The following is a 22,834-nucleotide window of genomic DNA, read 5'->3' as shown; positions in this document are numbered from 1 at the left end:
GGTCATTGGTTCTAGGGTTGTGCAAAAATCGAAAAAACCAAAACAAAACTGATGGTTTGGTATTATGTTTTTGTAAAAACCAAACTAATTGTTCGGTTTTGGTTATGCATGTAACAAAACCCAAAAAAACCGAACCGAACCGAACCGAACTTTTAGATTTTATTGTTTTAGTTTCTAATTTTTCTGATTTATAATAATTCAATAATATGTAGCTCATAAACTGTTGGCCAAATGTGTAATTGTCTATTAGTTAATTAAATCATTATTTTCGACAAACTTTCTTTTCGGCCAAAGATTTTCAAGACTCAAATGGCAAAACCGAAACTAAAACGAAAACCAAAAGACTGAAATCATACGGTCTTAAAATTCTAAAAACCGAAGTTTTGGTTTGGGTTTGGTTTTAATCTAAAAGTGTACCTAACCGCATTACGCACACCGCTAGTCGATGACTTGATTCTATGTAATGGAGATGAAAATAATATTCACAAATTATGTTCAAATCCACGTAGATAATTAAATTATCCTAACTAAATAAATCCCCATTATTAAAGTAGGGACGTCATCACCAATTATTAGCCATATTCATTTTGTAAAAAGCCTTACGTAACTCCAATATTCATGAGGGGGCCATTTTATTTCTGTGTATTTATATTTGTGAGAAATGGATATGAATAATTATAGACATTAATTTATAATAACATACCCAGACGTAAAGTTTCACCCATCTTTTCATACAAACATCTATTAAAATATTGTAAGAGTAGACATTAAAATTATACGTATCTTTGGAAGTATTATTCTTTTCAAATAATAGTTGTCACGGTTCTCTCTTTTGATATATTATAAATATATTATTATTTCAATCAAATAGTTATATTCGAGTAGAGTGTGTTTAAATGCAAGATTAAAGTCTACATGTTATAATGTATGTCCATCAGTCCATGTATAATAATGTGTTATCGATATTGCTTTATACCGTATCATATACACACATATAATAGATATAAATAGATACAACTCATCCGACCACACCTTATCACGGAAGTATGTTCCATGGTTGCATAATATGTGATGTTGGTACACAGAATGCACCTTTTTTTTAGTTATTTAAAGCATATCTCGTTAACCACCAAAGAGAGTTGCTAATTGAGAGTTAACATTAAATATGATAAATTTCAATATAAATAAGGTAATGTGTAAATTTATAACATACAAGTCGTTGTATTATAGTGATAAGTATTCCCGCCTGTCACGCGGGTGACCCGGGTTCGATCCCCCGCAACGGCGAAATAAATTTTTGCTACTTTTAGAAGCTTAAAAAATACTTTTCTTTAATTTTCATGTGAAACAATAATAATGTAAACACAAATTAATAAATTAAACTATTAATAGTATTGTATTTTCAACCACTTTTGTTAAGTATAACACATCCATATATTTCGAATAACAAATATATATTTTTTTTAAAAAACATGAAAATTAGTTTTAGCCATGATTTGTGTTTCGGTTGCGTCACTATTACATACCAAATTTGGTGGAAGACTTATTTTATAAGAAAACGGTATATATAGGAAAAATGATAAAAAAAAATCTATGAAAATGAAACTTTAAACATGAGCCGTCTATTGAATCGCTGCAATTGATGTTCGATCCCAAAAAGGAATAGACCTTCAAAAAGTAGAATTATAAGTTTCGAGTGACATCATTGCATTTTCGTGTCATATTACAAGTTTCCGAAAAAAAATTTGTCTAAATTAAACAAAACCAAATTGATACCTAGATTACTTGAACCACCTTAACTCTTAACAAAAACCATCAATTACTTGGTCTACTTAAAAAGCCCATGCGTATTTTTTTTTATTTTCTAACTATAAATTCAATCGCAAGAAACGAGATACACGTGAAAAAAAACTGAAAATGGTGATATCGAAGCTTCAATAACAAACTAATCACAATCTCCATGTCTAAAAAACTAACAACACATATTAAAAGCTATAACTTATAATTACTACAAAATTTTCGTTTAAAAAAACTCCATCTTGTTAAGGTTCGAATTAATCTTCAAGATTCCAACATACCAACACCTGAAAACAGAGATGCATCAATAACATTGTTTCAACGATTATTTTACAGGAACTATATTAAGTCACTAAACAAGTACTTACAGTTTCCAATCATGTATTGGTTACTCGGTGGCAGTAGCAACACCTTTTGGTTTACGAGACCTTTTCCTTTTCTTGCCCCTGCTCCTTAAGGTTTCAACATTCTCGTTAGCTTCCTGCAATTGTATATACAGGAAACACATTAAACACCAAAAATAAACACAGCTAACTCTCTTACAAATAGAAGTGCAAACGAGCCGAGCTACTCGCAAGCTACTCGAGATAGGATCGATAAAAAGCTCAACACGAGCCAAGCTTTTTTACGCTCACGCCGAGCACGGCCTAGACGAAGCTTGACCCTTGTATGGGAAAAGCTCGTTTGAGCTTGTCAAACCTTTTGTATTTTTAAGTTTTATATCATTGTCAAGCTCGAGCCTAGCTTTGACTCGTTTAAAGTACTAAACGAGCTTGAGCCGAGCTTAGGCTCGCTTAAGGTTTTTCTCAAAATATATAAAAATAATTAAAAATGTATATAAATTAATTTTTAACTAATTAGATAAAAAATAATAATTTTAAATATTAATTAATACATAATAAATGAACCGAGCCCGAGCTTGAAAAAACAACTCGCGAGCAAAGCTCAAGCCCTCTTAAGTCAAAACGGGGATCGGCTCATTTACACCCCTAATAATAAAAAGAAATGTATATCTACTTACCTTTTTGGCAACAGGTTGTTGATTTTCCTTTTTCTTCTTCTTCTTACAAGAAAGCGGATTCGGACCCTGAAAAACACCCATAAAAATGAGTGATTCTATCACCAAAAATTATGAAAAAAGGCAAAGCCTTAAGAAAGAGTCAAAACCTTAGCTTTTTTTCTCTTGAATTGTACTCTATCCTTTACATCAGTTTTGCTTCCGGAAGCACTTTTCTTTAAATCTTCAACGGTTTCATTTAAAGCTTCGTTTGCTTGCTTGTCTGTTTCTAAACTTCCCTTTTTCTTATTATTCAGCATTCTAATCTCATAGTCAGTCACGCGTGAGCGTTCTTCTTCAGCCAATTTGGCAAAGTGTTGTTGAGAATGAGACGGAGGCTCAAGAAATAAAGCATTTCTAAGTGCATAAATTACAGGCACAGCAGGAATCTGTAATCATAAATAATACTAGTTAATTGTTAAAAACTTAAAACAGTTATAAATTATAATAAGTTAATAACTAAACAAAACAAATAAAAGAGGTGTGAACCTCTTTAAACTTCTTGCGCAAGTCGGTATCTTGAGTAGCAACAAAGAAATGCTCTGAATTGCTTTCACCGATAACGTCTGTTAAACAATTAACGGCACTCTTCCTCTTCTCGTGATCACACCTAATAATACCGCTTCAGTGTCAATCGTCGATAATGAAAATCATGGCTGAAAGGTGAAAAGACGTTACTGACCTTGCAGGCGCAAGTTCACGAGCCACATTAAGAGAATCAGAGTAGTTTTTACCAAGGCTTTTTAACTCAGCGAGAACACATCTAATGGATGAAATCAGATTACTGATTTAGTGAAAGAACATATAAGCCGAAAAGTAAATGACTTTTTGGATGTAATTTAAGTTGAAACTATAAAAACCTGGTGGTGAATAATTTTACTGGGGCACCTAAAATATTTGAAATGGCGGTATCGGCTGGAGTGATGCGGTTAACAAGAAGATGGTGTATAAACGTCCCGTCACATAATATCTTGAAGGGTGATCTGAAACCGTAGCATGCTGTAAAGAATCTAACACTTCTTCTATGACTTTTTTGCTTCTTCAACCTCATCTGCAAGACAATAATGAAACGTTTACTATGGCACGTACCACATTCTTAAACAGTTGAACCCTAAATAATAATGAGATCACTTAATAATGATTTCGCAAGCTCAATCAACAACAAACATTGATACTGATGCTTACTGAAAGTTTTTTCCTAATAATGAGCATTGGCGCACCATGACAGATTGCCCTAATTTGTTCCTATTTTTAGTTGAATGTCTAATATCTATCTCAAAAACCTTTTCATGATTAATTTCATGACAAGTTCATAATCAGTTAAACCTCAAAGTTTTCATCATTATATCCATAATAATAAATAAAACTAGTGGTTGAGTGCTTAATTTTAGAAAGCAAAGCGATTGAGTCTAAAACCAAGGCACAAAAATGCGCAATTTTAACACACGAGGCGCAAGGTGCTTACACACACACACACATATATGGGGTTGGTTTCCTTTAAGAATTCCAAAAAAATTAAGAACTTTAAATACTCTTAACAACCAACAATTTAAAAAAAATATATATATATGTTAACATTATACTTTATATAAATTTGTGATTACATATATGAATCACAAGTTCACATATGTATAAATAAACAAATTAGAGTGTAAAAACTTATTTTCATAATTTTAATTGTAAATATTAATATATAAAGTGATAAAAATACACTCAAATAATACTAATATATAATATTTTTTAATATAGTATGTTGTTTAGAGTTCTTAAAGTTTTTAAACTATTTAAGAGTTCTGAAATGAAACTCATCCTATATATATATATATAATATGTGTGTGTACATAGGTTTTTAGCAATATAGACTTAAAATCTAGCTTAAAAATAAGCTTTATTTATGAGTGAGTATACAAGCAGTCTACATGTACAACCTAAAAAGCTACATGTACAACATCTTAAGGCACTAGCTTGTAAAAGTCTAGGATCAAATATTCAAATTGTATTACGAGCTTATACTACTGTACAGGTATCAGTGATTGAAACAACTTAACAAATTGAATAACAATAACACAAGTTTAAAGTTCAAATTGAAACCTTCTATGACCGGTGGCGGTTCACGGCGGTGCGGTAGATTCCGGCGATTATCGGAGCTTCTGGTGGAAGTTAGGGTTTAGAAATTGGGGACTGACTGGTAGTGCAAATTTAATGATAATGAAAGCGAAGATTCAATTTTCAAAGGTTTTATCAAATTGGGCTGCAAGTATAATGAAATTGGGTAATGGGCTTAATTACTTGCATATGGGCCTAGGGGTAAAGTGGTAATGTAGATTAGTATAGTAGTCTAGTACTCTAGTAGAGGTGCACGGTACCCGATTCGATGTATCTGACCTGGAACCGGTTCCTATCTGACCTATGGGTACAACCTGGTATAGGATTTCTCTCCAAATCCGTACCCGGAACCGGAACCGAACCAGACCCGCTGGAAATATCCGGTTAAAACCCAACCCGACGCTACTCGACTATAGGTTTTGGTTCCTGAAAATACTCGGTTTGTGCACCTCTAGATTGTAGTATACGACCATATGGTAAATGTATACAACACAATGTGGGTTTTGTCGATTGAGCTGAACCGAAAGTCAAAAACTGAATGTGTAATAGTTTGGTTTCGGTTATAAGCAAAACCAAATTCGAATATGTAATTTGGCTCGGGTTTAATCGGTTTGAAATGAGTGTGTACAAAAGAACTAGTTTGGGACTTATGAACGGGTTTCTAACCTGACCCAGTCGCAGTTCAAACAGTTTGGCCCAAGTCGGTTCGGTTTAAGATCCAGTCCATCGGTTCGTGACCAGTTCGTAGTCTCGCTCCCTCAAACCAGTTTGGACCTGACTCAATTCAAAAGTTAGCTTCTTTTGTCCCAAAATGGCTTAACATGAAAATTGAAATAGTTAAACTGAGCTCGAGCACTTTCAATTCGCATGCAACTTTGCCTAGACTTGATATATTTAGAGTTGGAAGCTACACATATTTGTACCAATATATATTTATAAAAAAAAACTATAACTCTAGTTGGAAAATATAAAATGTGTAAGTTTTATAAATAAAAGTTTTAATCTCTCTAAATCTTTGTCACAAACATCCCCATGTAATGTGCCATCCTACTTACTGTCACAACACAATAATACCCATTTGTATGCCAATAATGACAAAATAAATAATGGAGCTATCATATGATCTCAATGGTGACCAATTTTTTTATTGGAATGGCCATGAGTAGATCTGTAGATGGATCATAAGGTCAACTTGTCTGTTTACTTGTGATTCTTTGGATCAGTTGTTCGGATGTTGGCTCGCTTCAAGTTAACGAAACACATTTATTTTGATTACGCGGATGTATCTTAAACTAAGCTTTAATTAGATGCAATTATGTGATTAGATATAAGAATGCATAAATTTGTGGAATGTGGACGACTTCAAGAGATAATAGGTGGTTATAGATCACGGGCGGATCTATGATAGGCTATATCTCAACTTTGTTTGTGAAGTGCAAAATTAGTGTTTTTTTTTCCTTACTTCATCTTATGTATTGGATGCTCTTGTACAGATATTATGATATCCCTAGCTCCTTGTTTTTCTTAAAATTTTCTTTTAGATTCACCAATGTTATAGATATTATTGAAACATAACTAGATACGACATGTGGTGTTTCGGATCAAGTTGAGGAACCCATGATAATTGGTAGCAATGTTACGATTTAGGACTAATTTACCACTAAGAAGTGGGACTGAAAGTTAGGTAACATACAAATGTTTAATTTGACGATTATATAGAGATTTGTGTTATGTCCTATATAAAATATTAAGAGGGCGTATTACTAAAATTTAACATAGAGAAATATTGATTGTTCACAAGTATGATTCATTTTGAGCTCACCTTAGGTTAGGTCTATTAAAATCACAATTATCTTCAAAATATGAACACAATTAAAATCACATTTGAAACCAATATGACTCCTGAGAGCTAGATCTACATTAAAAAGGAGTTCTATTGAAGAACATGATCTAATTCAATAAATATAAATTCGTTGACCTGATCTGACTCAAAATCTCTTTTAACTGACGTAACAAAATCGAAAAAACCGTGACACTTATAAAAAAGTCATATCCCTATCCCACTATATTTTATATCCAACAACAATAAAATTCTTTGTTTTTGTTTTTTTAATAATTCTTTATTTAAAAAAATTAAAGTAAACTGCGGTTTTCGTCCATGTGGTTTGTCCAAATATGCGGTTTAGTCCAATAGTTTAAAATCTGTGATTTTCGTCTATGTGGTTTCATTTCACTTGCAATTAAATCCGACACCACTAACTCCGTTAAGTCTGGTTTTATAAACCCATCAACGTGCCCCTCACGTGAGGGGCAATTTTATCTCTTTTCTACCCAAATAAACCTCAGCCTTAATTCACAAGCCCCTTCACGTGAAAGACTGAGGTATATTTGGGGGAAAAGACAAAATTGCCCCTCACGTTAGTGACACGCTGATGTGTTTAACGATCATACTTAATGAGGTTAGTGAGGTCAGTTTTAATTGCAAGCAAAATGAGACCACATAGAAGAAAATCACAGATTTAAAACTATTGGACTAAAACGTAGATTTGAACAAACCCTAAGAACAAAAAGGGTAATTCACTCAAAAAATTATTTATTGAAAAAGTGTTGAAATTACCTTATCCACCTTACTCCCTTGCTTCTCGTGTAAGATGAATGCCTTTTTATATACTTTTACAACTAAGAGTACAACTTTATAAAAGTAATGTACAACTATTTACAACCTATAATTGTACGCTTTATTTCCCCCACGAGCGGGGGCATTATCGTCACGCATTCGAAGTTCAAACTTCAAACTTCAAACACTCACATCTCTTTCTCAATAGGCGGCCTGATAAAATTCCAAAAAGTATCAAATCAAATGCTTTAACGGAACAAAATTTCATAATAAAAGAGCATTAATCATTTTACAAAACGCACATTTAAATTACAATATTCATCTATTTAATATGAAAGATTGTTATTTACACTTGTTTTTAATTTATAAAATTTTAATTTTAATAATCTAAACTATTTGTTTTGACTACTACCTAGTATATCATATTAACTAACATTACTCAATTACACATTGCATGATTCAAACGCTCATTGTTTTGATCAAAGAATAGTCAATAATAACCCGCAGTAACTTTTTCTATAGTTGATGACGCGACATAGTACGTATAAGTACAAATATATCCGCATTAGTTGTATCTCAATCTTTAGAAGCATCCAAAGGGTATTGAAAGTTACTTCTTCGTTACAGTAATATCATTTTTAACAACGAAAACACAACCGAGCGTTACACTATGTCTATACTATATATACAATACATATGGATGACAAACTTTTTTCTTTACATAGTTTTAATAAATTGAGTAATTGCAATTTTAAAAACATATGTTACATCAAACATATTATTGACTTAAAAACCAACGTTCTCCATGATTTTTAAACAACTATAAATATTAATACTCTTTAAAAAAATCACACAATATATACGAGCATTTTTTAACAAGTTACGCGATTACCGGAGTTCACACTCGTCGCCGTATCACCAAGGGCAAAACCGTCATTTTCCCAAAATCTCGCATTGTTGTATAACCGAATAATAATAATAATAATAATAATAATAATAAAAATAAAGATAGAACGTGAAGTGATCCAGGGTAACCCACCACTGGTGGCTACTATACAAAAAAACATAATAAATAAATAAAAACAAAAAATATAATAAATAAAAAGGTTAGTTCAAAGACGTTACCGGACTCGAACTCCTTTTATCCGCCGGAATTTAGTACTAATCTCACGTCCGGTTAGGGTTTCAACTTTCAACTTATTTCTTTATTATTATTCTTCTTCTCATTTATTATTATTATTAACTCATTCAATTCAATTCAATTCAATTCGATTTCAATTTTGGATTTATTAAATTAATTAATTAGGATCTGGAATCTGGTGGTGATGTTTACGCCTCAGAAGGTGTGGTCGAGTTGGCGTTCGCCGACGGCAAACGAGAAGGCTAATTCGAGTGGTAAGGGTGTGGTTGGTGGTTCGGACGGTGCGGTTATGGATCAGGAGGTTGTGATTGATAAGATTAATAAGCTTGAGAAAGAGGTTAGTGACTCATAATTAATGTGTAGTTGATTGTGTATATCGTTAATTAGGTATTATTTGATTTTGTGATATTGATTCTGGTTTTAGTTATGTTATCTGTTTGTGAATTAGTTGAAGGAGATGCTAAATCTGAAAATTAGGCTAGATTAGGTTAGGTTACTAGTCTTAACGGATGCCAAAGTCATCGGTTAACCAATTGGTTTTCGGTTTATCGGTTCGGTTAGTTAGTCTGTTTTTGGTTTGGTTAATTTGAGTGATAAGGGGTAGGATTTTGCGGTTGGTGGTTCGGACGGTGGGGTTATGGATCATGAGGAGGTTGTGATTGATAAGATTGATAAGCTTGAGGAAGAGGTTAGTGACTCATAATTAATGTCTTGTTGATTGTGTATCTTGTTGTTTTGGTATTAATTGATTTTGTGATCTTGTTTCTGGTGTTAGTTATGTTATTTGTTTGTTAATTTGTTGAAGAAGTAAGGAAAACCAGGTTTTTTTAGGGGTGTAAACATAATTCATTGATATTAGGTAGGGGTGTGCAAGGTTCGGTTAGGTTATTGGCCTCGTTCGAAACTGAAACCGATTAAATAATGTAATTAGCCAATCGATTTTCTGTTAGTTTGTCAGTTTTCGGTTCAGTTAATAACCAAAACCAAACTTGGGTTAAAATTTTTGCTTTTGCTTTTAAATACATGAAATGAAGGTATATATAAAAAAATGAAATGGAGGCATAAAAGCTAGATTTATATGAAAATATGAATGGTTCGGTTAATTTTGGGTAACCGAGTGTACAAAAGACTCTGATAACCAATTATCAGTTAATGAGGGCATGAGAATTAGGGCTTTTTTTAGTTTTTAGGTGTGTAAACACTATTAACTCTACATATATTTAACACTTTAATCTCATAATTCAGGATGTTGTGATCGATAAGATATTAAGATTAATAAGCTTGAGAAGGAGGTGAGTGATAATTATTATGTTGTTGATTGTGTATGTTGTTGTTTTGGTATTATTCGATTCTCTGATCTTGATTCTGGTCTCGGTTATGTTAAATCCGAAGTGTGGCCTTAAAGCATTGAAAATTAGGGCTATTTTAGGGGTTTAATTTAATCTCATAATTCAGTGATCTTAGGTATGATTTAATCAAGTTAATCTGATAATTGTTCTTATACAGCTCTATAAATATTAAGTGATAACTTAAAGCATGGATTTTTAGGGCTTTCTTAGGGGTGCGGACATGATTCAGTGATATTATAGGGGTGTGCACGGTTCGGTTATTGCCTCAACTGGAGCCGAAGTCATTGTTTAATCTAGTTTATTAACTAATCAGTTTGATGCATTTGGTTAGTTTGTTGGTTTTTTGGTTATAACCAAAACCAAACTTGGGCTAATATTTTGCTTAGATAATACATGAATGGACATATAAATACATGAAATGGAGTCATAAGTACACGAAATGGAGGTATAAAACATGGAATTCATGAAATGGAGGCATAAAAGCAAAAATTATATATGAATATTTTAATGATTCAGTTCGGTTCTTTTCAGTTAACCATGGGCACAAAAAAACCGATAACCGTTTTTTGGTTAATTTGTTTAGTTTCAGTTTGGTTTTGTTGGTTTTTGCTTCAGTTTCAGTCAATGGCTCAGTTATTGCTACCCCTTTACCCTTAAAGCGTGGAAAATTAGGGCTTTTTTTAGGGGTGTAAACATTATTAACTCGCCATGTATTCAATTTTTTTGTTTAGTGTATTTAGCAGACTGATTGAAAATTAGGTTCATAATTATTGTTTTTATACAGCTTTATGAATACCAGTACAATATGGGCATTCTTCTCATTGAGAAGAAAGAATGGATCTCTAAAAATGAAGAATTTGAGCAAGCATTAACTGAAACCAAGGAACTTCTTCAACGAGAGCAAACGGCTCATCTTATGGCAATGTCAGAAGTAGAGAAACGAGAAGAGAAGTTAAGAAAAGCATTGGGAGTTGAGAAACAGTGTGTCCATGATGTAACATCCTAACTAACTTTTATCATCTTTGTATATGTTAACTCAAATTAGTAATATTTAACGATTGGTTATTGCAGTTAGAGAAGGCTTTGCGTGAGATGCGGTCAGAATACGCAGAAATTAAGTTTATTGCTGATTCAAAATTAGAAGAAGCACAGGCTCTGTCTGCTAGCATAGAAGCGAGATCATTAGAGGTAGAGGCGAAATTACGTGCTGCTGAAGCTAAACTTGCTGAGGTCAGCAGGAAGTCATCAGAGATTCAAAGAAAAGCAATGGAGATCGAGGCTAAAGAAAGTTCACTCATGAGAGAACGCGTCTCATTTAATAATGAGTATGCTTCACAGTTTTTATAAATTCATACTTTAACAATATTCTTTTCAAATCTTATATGTTTTCTTGTATTATCAGGAGAGATGCACATGAACGCAGTTTATCTTACCAACGAGAAGATTTAAGAGAATGGGAGAGAAAATTACAAGAGGGAGAAGAGAAACTGGCTGAGCTTCGTAGACTGATTAATCAAAGAGAGGAGCTTGCAAATGATAATGATAAAATGTTTAAACAAAAACAAGCTGAGCTTGAAGAGGCCCAAAAGAAGATTGAAATGGGCAATTCGGCTTTGAAAACTAAAGAAGATGAAATTAGCAACAGGATGAAAAACCTAGCTTTGAAAGAGAAGGTAAATCTTGCAGGTTTTGGCTGATTGATATCTTAAAAGTTGCTGTAATGATGAATTATTACTATTTATACTTCATCTGTATGAACATATGCAGGAAGCTGGTGTTATAAGGAAGAATTTAGAGGTAAAAGAAAAGGAGTTACAAGAGCTAGAGGAGAAGCTTAATGCAAGAGAAAAGGTAAGTACTTAGTATAAAACAATCGAAGAGTTGCTTACATGTATGGTCGTTGTGCTTACGTCATATTGCACTTATGCTCCCCGCTTTCTTAAATTACACATATGCTCCCTATTATTTACTCAATAGTAACACAGATGGTCCTTGGAGTGGATGGAGGTTAACTTTTTGTATTAACTGTGTGAAATGACCAAAGTACCCTTCACTTTAAAAATAAAACTAACTTCTATTCACTCCAAGGATCCGGTGCGTCTCGGTTAAGTGAACAGTAAGGAGCGTAGAGGTAATTTTCAGAAAGTGGGGATTGATCTGCAATATGAGCAAAACACATGGACAATATGTGTAATTAACCATAATTTGAATGTTGCGGAAGTTTTTATATTTATAGATGTGATTAATAATTTGATAACATCTACCTGCAGGTAGAGGTTCAAAAACTTTTGGATGAACACAAGGCAATGTTGGATGCAAAGACGCGTGAGTTTGAATTAGAAATGGAAGAAAAGAGGCAATCATTAGACAATGATTTCAAAAACAAGGTTATTGAGGTGGAGAAAAAGGAAGTTGAAGTCAACCACCTGGAAGGAAAAATTGCAAAACGAGAACAAGCACTTGATAAGAAACTTGAGAAACTTAAGGAAAAGGAGAAGGATGTTGACTTAAAGTCAAAAGCTTTGAAGGAGAAGGAGAAGTCTCTTAAAGCTGAGGAGAAGAATATAGAGAAAGAAAGGAAAGAATTAAGTCTTGAAATGGAGAATTTGTCAAGTCTCAAAACCGAGCTTGAGAAATTAAGTAGTGAAATTGAAGAACAAAGAGTGAAAGTGAAAGAAGTACGTGAAAGACTTCAAGTAACCAAAGAAGAACGATGCGAATTTGTTCGTTTACAGGCGGAATTGAAACACGAGATAGAGAAAACAAGGCAAGAACGGGAATCGGTTATGACTGAAAGGGAGAATTTGAAGCGTGAAAAGGAGAAATTTGAAGAAGAATGGGAAGAACTTGATGAGAAACGAGCCGGGATAAAAAAAGAATTGGAATCCATTGCATTACAAACCGAAAAAATGGAGAAATTGAACCGTTTAGAAGAGGAGAAGTTGAAAAACATGAGGTTAGAAACAGAGAGTTATTTAGAGAGAGAGTTGGAATCTCTAAAACAGTCTAAAGAATCTTTTGCTGCTTACATGGACCACGAAAAGTCCGTTTTATCAGAAAAGTATAACAACAAAGAATCCCAACTGCTTCATGAATTTGAGATAAAAAAGCAAGAACACGACACCGATTTACAGAACAGAGAATTGGAATTTGAGAACCGTATGCGTGAACGGGAAAAATCATTTGAAGAAGAGAAAGAAAGAGAGTTGGCAAATGTGAAATACTTAAGAGAAATTGCAAGTCGAGAAATGGAAGAATTGAAATTAGAAAGATCACGGTTAGAGAAGGAGAAACATGACGTGCATGCAAACCAGAAGCATCTAGAAAGTCAACAACTAGAAATGAAAACTGACATCGATAGTCTTGTTACACTTAGCAAAAAACTAAAAGACCAACGTGAACAGTTCCTTAACGAACGCGAACGGTTCATTGCATTCGTTGAGAAACAGAAGGGATGCAAGGAATGTGGTGAGAGAGTTTCTGAGTTTGTGTTATCTGATCTTCAATCTTTAGCGGAAATTAAGAATGCTGATGATTTTGCTTTACCAAAATTAGCAGACGGTTATTTGAAAGAAACGGTTCATGTTACTTCTGAGAGTAAACAGAATGTTGGGACTTCCAATGGCAATTCAGGAACTCCTGGTTCTGGTAGCAGAACTTTAACCTGGTTGAAAAAATGTACCTTTATATTCTCAGCCGGGAAGAAAAACGAGCATAAATCTGGTGAAACAGAAACTGAAACAGAAGCGCAAGAGAAGCTTCTAGATGTTGGTGAAATACCCGAGTTTATACTTAGCTCTGAAGATGAACCGGAGGTGTCGGCTAGAGTTGTACCAGATTCTTTTGATGTTGAAAATGTGGACCAGTCAGGGGATGATGATCTTAAACATGTAAACAGTGAAGCACATGAGATTGAGGAAGTTGATAAGCAGGCGGATAAGAATGAAGGTCAAAGCAAGTCAACCAAGAGGCTGAGACCGAGGGCTACTCGAGCACGGTCCAAGGCTACTAGTAATAATAATGGTATTGCAGAAAAATCGCTTCACACAAACGAAGTGAGTCAGGGAGTTTCAAAAGGTGGAAATCGAAAGCGTGCAAGTGTACAGGAGCCTGAGTACAGTGAGAAATCTGATAGTGTCACAAATGGGCCCGGAAGGAACCGTAGACGGAAAGTTGTTGAAGCTCCTAAAGTAACACGGTACAACCTTCGCCGACCCAAAAGGTAAGTAATTGCTCATTTTTTATATTTATCAAAACAGTATTGTGGTTAACGTTCATAAGTCAAAATTTATGTTTTGTAGACAACCCATTTATTTTTGAATGGGTTGATTTGGTTTTTTTTTTTTTTTTTATCTATAATGGGTTGAATGGGTAAAATAAAAAAAGCTAAACTGGAAAACGAATGACTTGAATCGGTTAGAATTCTTCTGAAGTGTATTTGGACGCATAAAACCTTGCAAATTACTTGAATAAATTTAGATGCGGTAATAATATGGTTGTTAGAATAATATTAACGCATTAGTTATTTATAAGGTTCACAAAATATTGTTTACCAGTCAACCCGACCTGGACTACAAATGTCATGTTTCACCTGCCCAACCTGCCCATTTTGTCATTCCTAGTGATAATCGATTAAATATATCTTGTTTAATGTTTCAAATAAACATGGTCATCTGAAACACATTTAGTTTGTTAAATGAACTGTTCTTGTTTTAGCAAATTTATTGCATATACAAAAGAGTTCCAGTGTCTGAAACTGCTTCTTTAGGATAAGTTGATATTTTGGATTATTGTTGTTTCATATGTTTATGTTTATATTACTGTTAATAATCAGGGGAACCTCAGTGGCTGGTAACGGAACCTTGTCTAATCAAAGTAAAGAGGAAGTAACTGATTCGCAAGCCAATGTATGTAAATTGAATTTAATTACTTTTTATTTTTCTGAAGAATTGTTACATTCTTATATTGAATAGTTGGTTTTGAATGTAGCAGAAGAAAGTTGCAGATGAGGATAACGAGGCTGCAAACAAGCTTCCAGAAGATAGGGCTTTGAGTGAAGAAGTTACCGATACACCACAGCAGGTTAGAGAGAATCACAACGATGATCATGAGGTTCAAACTCCAGTGGCCGAAGAAGATGGTGAAGGTGATGGTGATGGTGATGGTGATGGTGATGGTGATGGTGATTCCGAAGATGAATCCGAGGAGGAAAGTGAGCATCCGGGTGAAGTTTCCATAGGAAGAAAGCTATGGACTTTTATCTCTACATGAAACGAAAGTGTGTTTTATATGAGTATGCATGCATAGAGTCACTCGGACTTGGATTTGGTTTGTTCATTCTATTTATGTGTCTTGGTTATGTCACATGACGGAAATTTGTTTCATAATCAATAATATGTTGAAACACGAGAATCGGATAATGTATTTGTATCTATTTCTTTGAATGTTAATGTTGTACCCAAGAGTGTGATGTAATTAGCTTTTATTTCTTTCTTGCTAATACCAGTTATTTTCTTATTAATCATTTATATGTTGAGAACTGCGATGATTGGATAATATATTTGTATCTATTGTTTTGAATGTTATAACGTGTATTGATTATTTTAATGCACCACGTATGTGTATATTTTATGCGTTTATGTCACGTCTTGCGTACGTGTTGCAACTTTAAAGTTTCATAGAACTGCAACTGAATGTACCAAAGTAACGAAGTACACCATCCAATAGTCAAAAACAAATATAGCCAAATAGCAAAATCGGGTCGCGCAAATAACTATCAAATACCATTCCAGGTAAGGTTATATTGGCAAGATAGTATAAAAAAATGGATAAAAAATTAATGTTCATCCTACATGGATACTTATTCTTCTCTGTTTCTTCTCAAAAGCTTGCTATTATTATTGCCTGAACCACCAGTTTTGAACTGCAGCAAGAGGACTGTTTAAAAATGGTGCATACTTATGAATGACAGGCCTAACCGTTGTCCCAATTTTATGCCACACGTGTTGATGGTAACCCGCGGTAGCAGGTGCATGGTACATCAGCTTCAACAGCTGCCCAAAAAGAAATGTAAATAAGAAATTAGTATCACAATAGTATTTTCATTTTTCGCCACATGATAAATTAAAAATTAAAAATCAAAGAATCAAAAGCATCAACCAACCTGACAGTACATGAAAGTTTGCACAATGTTACGCCGCCACCTACACACACAATCAAAGATTTCAGCAAAAGAAGTTGACAAGGTTTCCTTAACTAACATAAGAACATGTAATAATTCAGAATATTATGCAAACCGAGTATAGATACTTACGATAAAAGAGATATCATTAAAAGGAATCCGATTCCAGTCTCGACTTGTGAAGACATCATACTAAGCGTTGTCGGGTTCGATTCAACCCAAACACAAACCTCTTCCAAGTACTTCCTGTTTAAAAATCCATCATTAAGCCACAAAATAATCAAATATACTCTTAACATGACATGTTTTTTTTAATTATTATTATTATTATTTAGAAAAAAAAAGAGAGGGGGGGGGGGTACCGGTAGAAGGATGACTGGCTGAAATAATGTCTAGCATATTTTGCTGAATGCTCCAATGCTGGACATAATATGGGAAGCAAAGCAACTGCAAGAATATATAAATTTCAAATAATATAATGCGACAACAATTTAAAAAGTTATAGCATAATAAACAAAATCAAATACTACTAACATCTAAGTTGAAGGTTTGACGAGACAAAAGTGAGGCAATAAACGAAGTAAATAAAATCTTTCATAGCGATTACTGACTGAAACCACACTTGCAGTGTCTGCAAGTTCCATTCCCTTGGTTTCTACAAACAAATGTTCGCACTAACATCACGAAAAAATAATTATAACTCGAAAATGAAAGTCGAATGAAATGATTATTATTACCCCGTGTAGAGAGTAGATGGAATACAATGAAGAACATAGCGTGCCCATAAACGACAGCCTGTATGCCCGAAAAGAAAGACTTTTAGGCACGACAGGCAAAATAGCGAGCACAGCCACAACAAGTATCTGCAAGAAAAAAAACTTGTTACAAATCTTTTACATATGTAAGTACTAAACTTAATAGTTACTAGTTAATACTTGTTTATTTTAGAATAATATGCATACCCAAGCATTGACAGAAAACTGAATAGTTTGTCGGTCCCAAGACAAAGTAGCCGAATTTGGAGGCGCTTCCCGTGATGATGATCTTGTAGTGGGCCCTACACATGCCACTAGTCATTCACATCAAAAACATATAATACTCATGCTAGTTAGTTTATATGAGAAGATGATTGTATACCTGAGTTGTGAGACGCTCTGCGTTCACTTGCGAACGATGAAGGTTGTGTCGGTAACATGGTGGATTGAGAGGTAGTTTGTGTAGTAGTCATTGGTTCCACAACAAGATCAGGATCCTAACAAACAGTACATATTCAAATCCAAATTAGGAAAAAACACAAAAAGTTTACATGTAAGTTTTATATGCATTGCATAAACTTAAAGCCTCCAATCCAACCACCAAAAACGAAATTCACCATATGATATTTGTTTGAACATGTATGATCAATTATGGTATTCACCAAAATTTATGAGTAACAATTATATTCATACAACATTTTATGAACCAATGATTCCAAATTGTTAGGAATCAAGTGACGCAACGGAACCAACACGCAATCGCACAAACGAATCAACACGCAAAACGAACGGAAAATAAAAACAACAGGATTACGACAATTTTAACGGGGTACTTAACTAGTTGCAGCCTGTGGACGTAGGTTTCTCACTGTGACCGTACCACGTTAAAGTTGTCGTGATCCTGTTTCTTTTATTTTCCGTTCGTTTTGTGTGTTGATTCGTTTATTCGATTGTGTGTTGGTTTTCCGTTGCGTCACTTGATACCTAACACAAGTGAGATCAAAAGACTGTTTAATATGTTTTATAATATGATTATTTAAACACACACAATGAGATCAAACCACCAAAATAATAATAATAATAATAATAAAAGGTGATGGGTAGGTATATATATATATATATAATAAGATATATAAACATACAATGTAACGTTGGTAGAATTTGCGTTTGTAATGGTTGATAACATCTGATGTAGAAGCCAAGTGAGGAGGCATGAGAATGTTGGACCAGTAATCAGCCCATCTGGGATCATTATCATAATCATAAGCCTTTGCAGATATCTTCTTCATCATCTGTGGATCTTGTTCTTCACCCATGCTGTTCTTCAGTTTCATCAAACCTTAGGTTACGTGTGTATTATTATTAGTGTAAATATAAAAAAAGTAAATCTTAACACTTTATATGCATGTAAGGTGTAAAGTGTAAACTAGGCAAGTTGTTGATCATGTAAGCTTAAAAGTAAGTTTGTTTTAATAAAGGAACTTGGGTTTAGTTTTGTAACGAACTTGAGTTGCCTCGTGAGCCTAGGCAAAACGATTATTTATATATATTTTTATTTATTAATTTAATATATTTAATGAATTTATTTGATATAAAAAATAAGCAAATATATAATTATAGAATATATACAAAATATTAAAAAAATATATAAATTAATTAGTAAATTATATACAAGCCGAGCTTAAGCTTAAATAACTACTCACGAGCCGGCTCGAGCTTTAGAAATGGGGCTTGAAATGAGCCAGGTTTGAGCTTTAGCTAGGCTCGAAACAAGCCGAGCTCAAGCTTGAAGAAACTACTCACGAGTGGAGCTTTGGAAATAGAGCTAGAGACGAGACAATCTTGAGGTTTAGAAATATGGCTCAAAACAAGCTCTTTGTAAGTTAAGCCGAACTCGAGCGTAGTTGAGCTAGGACTCAGCTCGGTTGTTAACACCTCCAAATACGTGTAACCTGAATACGACGTGTTTAACCCATTTAACTAAAGGAGCCAAATGAGTTGACTGGTTGTCAAAAAGTAGAGTTGAATGCAACACGTTTAACCATTTATCTAAACGAGCCACACGAGTTGACCGGTTGTAAACAAGTAGACCTTATCAAATATTTTTTCCAACTACCATTTTGAATGGGTGGACGGGTTAACTTTAATTAAAAACTAATAACTAGCCAAGCTTGAGCTTTTAAAATAGGGCTCGAAATGAGTAGCCTGAACATGACGCATTTAACACTATATATCAAAACGACTTGATGAGTTCTACACGAGTAGACCTAATTACATAACTTTTAAAAATTATAATTAAACGGATTAAACATATTAACCCAACATGTTTATCAAAGTGCTAGATATGATCAAGATACACAAATAAAAAGATAATAATAATAATAATAATAATAACAAAAGATTCTTACATTGTTAAAACAATGATAACAAAATTTACATGGAAAACACACAAGATTTCCCATAAAGAATGATCAAGATAGCAACCAATGACCGCACAAAAAACCTCAAATCGTGACACGTGTCTTATAACAACTGCACGACGCACTGCCAGCAGTGCTTAAGTTATAGTGTCGAAAACACGTTTCATGTTTCTTCAACTCCCCCAACTGGTCTGCGAGTTATTTAAATATTCAGAACTGTAATCTTGACTGCCAAACGCCATCCTTTGAAACAATCTAATTTGTGCAGACTGTTCTCTCGAGTCAAATATTTCACTCTGACCAACTTTCATCCCGTTTGTTAAATCTGTCGTGCACTCAACAATCGAGTCTAACGCCCTTACCACCTGCACCAACCGTGTCAAACTTTAGTCATTTGGGCTTCATTAACCATGAAACAATAGTGCAATAAAATTATTATAATTACCTGGCTCATTCGTGGTCGTTTGGGGGCTAAATGGCGTATGCAGGCTGCAGCCGCCTCAATCATCCTAAACATTTCTACCCGCACATAATTCTTTCCCAGCCTTGGGTCCACCATTTCTTCAAACTCCTCGGTTTCAAGTGCATGGTTAATTAGAGGTCGGGCCTAAAAGTGCATTACGAAGATTTAAGTTTTAAAAATATTATGTAAATCTGAGTTTTATTTTATTTTATATTATTTTTTTAATAATAAACTTACCCATTCAACCAGGCTCTCGTCACCCATGGGTTGAGATGCATCCACAGGCTTACGACCAGTGATGAGCTCCAACAGCACTACACCAAATGAAAAGACATCTGATTTTTCAGTTAACTTCCCACTTGAAGCATACTCTGGAGCCAAGTATCTGAGTGGATCACAAAAGGTCATTTTTGTCATGTGTATAAAACAATTAGATAGACGAATACTATATTAACTTACCCAAAGGTTCCCATGACACGAGTTGTAACATGTGTATTCGAATCCATTGCTAACTTTGCAAGCCCAAAATCCGCCACCTGTCAATTAGAATAATATAACTTTATTAACATATAACTAGTAAATCATGGTTGTAAGTGCAAGATTACCTGAGCATCAAAGTTGTCATCCAACAAAATGTTTGATGACTTAATATCCCTATGAATGATCCGCGGATGACCTGATAAACAATAAACACATCAAAAATTTCAAAAAAAAATAAAGAAAAATAAATAATATTATTGAGAATCTGAACTTACAATCTTCATGCAAGTAAGCCAAACCACGAGCCGCACCAGCAGCAACTCTTATTCGTGTCGCCCAGTCCATAACCGGTCTACCTTCACCTACAAAAAGGTTAAAACCGTAAAATCACAATTAAACTTTGACAACACGTTATCTCAAACGAATTATAATATCCAAAACTTACCATGAAGATGATAATGCAGGGTATTATTCGGGACATACTGATACACAAGTAATCTTTGATGGTCAGATATACAATAACCAACAAAAGAAACTAAATGACGATGATGGACACGACTAATGATCTCAACTTCAGCTCTGAACTCGCGTTCTCCTTGTCCACCGCCAATTTTCAGTTGTTTAACAGCAACTTCTCTTCCATCTGGTAATAAACCTTTGTAAACACACCCGAACCCGCCTTCACCTAACAGATTGCTTCCTGCAAACCCGTCTGTAGCCTCGGATAACTCTTCGTAGGTGAACCATGCCCTCGAGTTTCCTACACCCCCGTGGTCGGGTGAGTACCTTGAGTTCGTTAATGATGGGTTCCCGGTTAATGGATGGGACCTCAAAATTTCGGCGTCTGGAAAACATACAAGTTATGATATATGAATCATATGATGATAATAGCAACAATAATATAATAATAATAATAAGGTAGTTAAGTAGATTACCTGATTTTTGGGAGGAACCAGATGGTGAAGGTATAATGTAGTTAACGTTATGGGGGCGATTTCGTCTTTTTTGTCTTCGTTGGAACCATACAGCCATTAGGAATAGAGAGAGTGTGACGAACCCGGCAACAAGGCTGATTGCCACTACGCCTCCGGTTTTTGGTCCACTGGAGGACTTGCCAGATGTGACATTTTGTCTACTGGTTGTGGTGGTATCGGTTGCTCGTGTGGTTGGTTTTGCGGAGGGTAGAGGCGGTATTTGTATGTTAGTGGTTGGTACAGGCGGGGATGAAGTTGTAAATGGTGGGGCGGTGGAGGTGTTTGAAGGGGGAGTGGATATGGATGGAGGGTGTTTCGGTGGGTTTGTGTGGGGTGGAGAAGAGGTGGAGGCTGGCGGTGATGGAATGATTTCGGGTGGTGGTCGGGAAGGAGAACGTGGTTGAGGAGGAGGTGGAGATGGTGTTGAAGGTGTGGGGTCGGGTGGGGTTGGAGACGGTGGAGAAACGGTTGTGTCTGGCGGAGAACCACCTAATGGTGGTGGTGGTGAAGATAATATTGGAGCGTCGGGAGGAGTGTTGGTCACAGGAGGTGGTGATGGTTCAGTGGTTGCAGGTGATGATTGTGCCGGTGCAGGCGCTACATGTGGAGGTGGAGGTGGTGGTGGTGTGTCTGGTGCCGGTGGTGATATGTCTGGCGGTGGAGGTAATATGTCTGGTGGTGGTGGTGATGCATATAACAATGGTGGTGGTGGTGTTACGTCTGGCAGTGGTGGTGGTGGTGGTGGTGATGCATATAACAATGGTGGTGGTGGTGTTACGTCTGGCAGTGGTGGTGGTGTTACGTCTGGCGGTGGTGGTGGTGGTGGATACAATTGAGGTGGAGGGGCTGAATTCGAAGGCGTATCAGTGGGCGGTGGAGCAACCGTGGCTTGATCGGGCTGAGCCACGGGGGAAATGGGTGTCGGGTTTGTAATAACCGGACTTGATGTTGGTGAAGAACTAGGAGAAGGTGATGATGATGTTGAAGCCATTTAACCAATATTCAACTTATTCTATCAACAAAAAGCTTAATATTTCTCAACTAGTAATCACTAACATCACAATGTAGCAAAAAAATATCAAATTTGGGGAAGAGCATTTCATCAAACACCTGGTATGCAAAAACTATAATAATCCCAAAACCCACCAAAATGATTGATTTAAAACTTAACAAACCTAAATTCCCAACATTTTAGCAAACAATGATTACACAAACTCAAGATCTCAAATCAACACCACTAAATAATAATAATAATAATAATAATACCAAATAGAGGTCCAAGCATTTAATCAAACACCTGGTGTGCAATGCAAAGAATAAAAACCCAAGTCAAGATATGGATACCAACATTAACATGAACCATATGAACAAGTGTTGACATTGTAGATTGGGAGTGAAGTCAAAGATCATGAAGCGCATAATAAAGGTTGTCATGTGATTGCAACCACGATTGAATTGGTTACAAATGAAGACACAGACAAGGATAACATTTAC

General features: G+C 34.9%; 4 protein-coding genes across 8 annotated transcripts; 1 reads left to right on the top strand and 3 right to left on the bottom strand.

Annotated features, from left to right (window-relative positions):
* Positions 1 to 1,916: 1,916 nt before the first annotated feature.
* Positions 1,917 to 5,053, bottom strand: LOC143549628 (uncharacterized). Its single transcript, XM_077040490.1, has 8 exons — positions 4,946 to 5,053; positions 3,715 to 3,905; positions 3,537 to 3,617; positions 3,344 to 3,464; positions 2,965 to 3,243; positions 2,819 to 2,884; positions 2,166 to 2,278; positions 1,917 to 2,084 (listed from the first exon to the last, which is right to left on the bottom strand). The coding sequence occupies exons 2-7, from the start codon at positions 3,903 to 3,905 to the stop codon at positions 2,186 to 2,188; spliced, it is 831 nt and encodes a 276-aa protein (XP_076896605.1). The 5' UTR covers positions 4,946 to 5,053; the 3' UTR covers positions 1,917 to 2,084; positions 2,166 to 2,185.
* A 3,560-nt stretch (positions 5,054 to 8,613) lies between these two features.
* On the top strand, positions 8,614 to 15,479 carry LOC143549651 (nuclear matrix constituent protein 1-like). 5 transcript variants are annotated; one of them, XM_077040510.1, is made up of 10 exons: positions 8,614 to 8,753; positions 8,884 to 9,055; positions 10,852 to 11,061; positions 11,139 to 11,392; positions 11,470 to 11,740; positions 11,835 to 11,918; positions 12,338 to 14,289; positions 14,902 to 14,974; positions 15,057 to 15,219; positions 15,262 to 15,479. In XM_077040510.1, the coding sequence occupies exons 2-10, from the start codon at positions 8,903 to 8,905 to the stop codon at positions 15,336 to 15,338; spliced, it is 3,237 nt and encodes a 1,078-aa protein (XP_076896625.1). In that variant the 5' UTR covers positions 8,614 to 8,753; positions 8,884 to 8,902; the 3' UTR covers positions 15,339 to 15,479. The 5 variants fall into 5 exon arrangements, with proteins under 5 accessions (XP_076896625.1, XP_076896623.1, XP_076896622.1 ...); XM_077040508.1 differs by having other exon boundaries at positions 15,057 to 15,225; XM_077040511.1 differs by having other exon boundaries at positions 8,615 to 8,753; positions 15,060 to 15,219.
* A 485-nt stretch (positions 15,480 to 15,964) lies between these two features.
* On the bottom strand, positions 15,965 to 18,328 carry LOC143549613 (uncharacterized). The gene is made up of 9 exons (XM_077040482.1): positions 18,146 to 18,328; positions 17,386 to 17,500; positions 17,211 to 17,305; positions 16,986 to 17,111; positions 16,783 to 16,903; positions 16,611 to 16,695; positions 16,381 to 16,494; positions 16,231 to 16,270; positions 15,965 to 16,120 (listed from the first exon to the last, which is right to left on the bottom strand). Exons 1-9 carry the CDS (start codon positions 18,317 to 18,319, stop codon positions 15,965 to 15,967), a joined length of 1,026 nt encoding a protein of 341 aa, XP_076896597.1. The 5' UTR covers positions 18,320 to 18,328.
* Positions 18,329 to 19,150: 822 nt separating this feature from the next.
* LOC143549660 (proline-rich receptor-like protein kinase PERK8) lies at positions 19,151 to 22,413 on the bottom strand. The gene is made up of 8 exons (XM_077040518.1): positions 21,302 to 22,413; positions 20,812 to 21,210; positions 20,642 to 20,728; positions 20,492 to 20,562; positions 20,346 to 20,422; positions 20,124 to 20,271; positions 19,869 to 20,030; positions 19,151 to 19,788 (listed from the first exon to the last, which is right to left on the bottom strand). The coding sequence occupies exons 1-8, from the start codon at positions 22,329 to 22,331 to the stop codon at positions 19,597 to 19,599; spliced, it is 2,166 nt and encodes a 721-aa protein (XP_076896633.1). The 5' UTR covers positions 22,332 to 22,413; the 3' UTR covers positions 19,151 to 19,596.
* Positions 22,414 to 22,834: the final 421 nt, after the last annotated feature.

This window comes from Bidens hawaiensis, unplaced genomic scaffold (genome assembly GCF_021521415.1).
Source record: "Bidens hawaiensis isolate Kalapana, Puna unplaced genomic scaffold, B.hawaiensis_p1.1 tig00015706_1, whole genome shotgun sequence".
NCBI classification, from domain to species: domain Eukaryota; kingdom Viridiplantae; phylum Streptophyta; class Magnoliopsida; order Asterales; family Asteraceae; genus Bidens; species Bidens hawaiensis.
The sequence above is the reverse complement of the archived record's forward strand: the minus strand, read 5'-3'. Positions and strand labels throughout refer to the sequence as shown.

Bases quoted from the DNA above. Each gene is read 5' to 3' on its own strand.
- LOC143549651 (XM_077040507.1), top strand. From the start codon at position 8,903: ATGTTTACGCCTCAGAAGGTGTGGTCGAGTTGGCGTTCGCCGACGGCA. The intron at 9,056-10,851 runs GTTAGTGACTCA...GTTTTTATACAG, and splicing joins TTAATAAGCTTGAGAAAGAG to CTTTATGAATACCAGTACAA. The intron at 11,062-11,138 runs GTAACATCCTAA...TGGTTATTGCAG, and splicing joins AGAAACAGTGTGTCCATGAT to TTAGAGAAGGCTTTGCGTGA.
- LOC143549660 (XM_077040518.1), bottom strand. From the start codon at position 22,331: ATGGCTTCAACATCATCATCACCTTCTCCTAGTTCTTCACCAACATCA. The intron at 20,729-20,811 runs GTAAGTTTTGGA...ACCTTTTTGTAG, and splicing joins CCTGCATTATCATCTTCATG to GTGAAGGTAGACCGGTTATG. The intron at 20,423-20,491 runs GTAATCTTGCAC...TCTAATTGACAG, and splicing joins ATGACAACTTTGATGCTCAG to GTGGCGGATTTTGGGCTTGC.
- LOC143549613 (XM_077040482.1), bottom strand. From the start codon at position 18,319: ATGGGTGAAGAACAAGATCCACAGATGATGAAGAAGATATCTGCAAAG. The intron at 17,306-17,385 runs GTATACAATCAT...TGGCATGTGTAG, and splicing joins CAGAGCGTCTCACAACTCAG to GGCCCACTACAAGATCATCA. The intron at 16,121-16,230 runs GTTGGTTGATGC...CTTTTTGGGCAG, and splicing joins AAACTTTCATGTACTGTCAG to CTGTTGAAGCTGATGTACCA.
- LOC143549628 (XM_077040490.1), bottom strand. From the start codon at position 3,905: ATGAGGTTGAAGAAGCAAAAAAGTCATAGAAGAAGTGTTAGATTCTTT. The intron at 3,465-3,536 runs GTCAGTAACGTC...CGGTATTATTAG, and splicing joins CGTGAACTTGCGCCTGCAAG to GTGTGATCACGAGAAGAGGA. The intron at 2,885-2,964 runs GTTTTGACTCTT...GGTGTTTTTCAG, and splicing joins TCAAGAGAAAAAAAGCTAAG to GGTCCGAATCCGCTTTCTTG.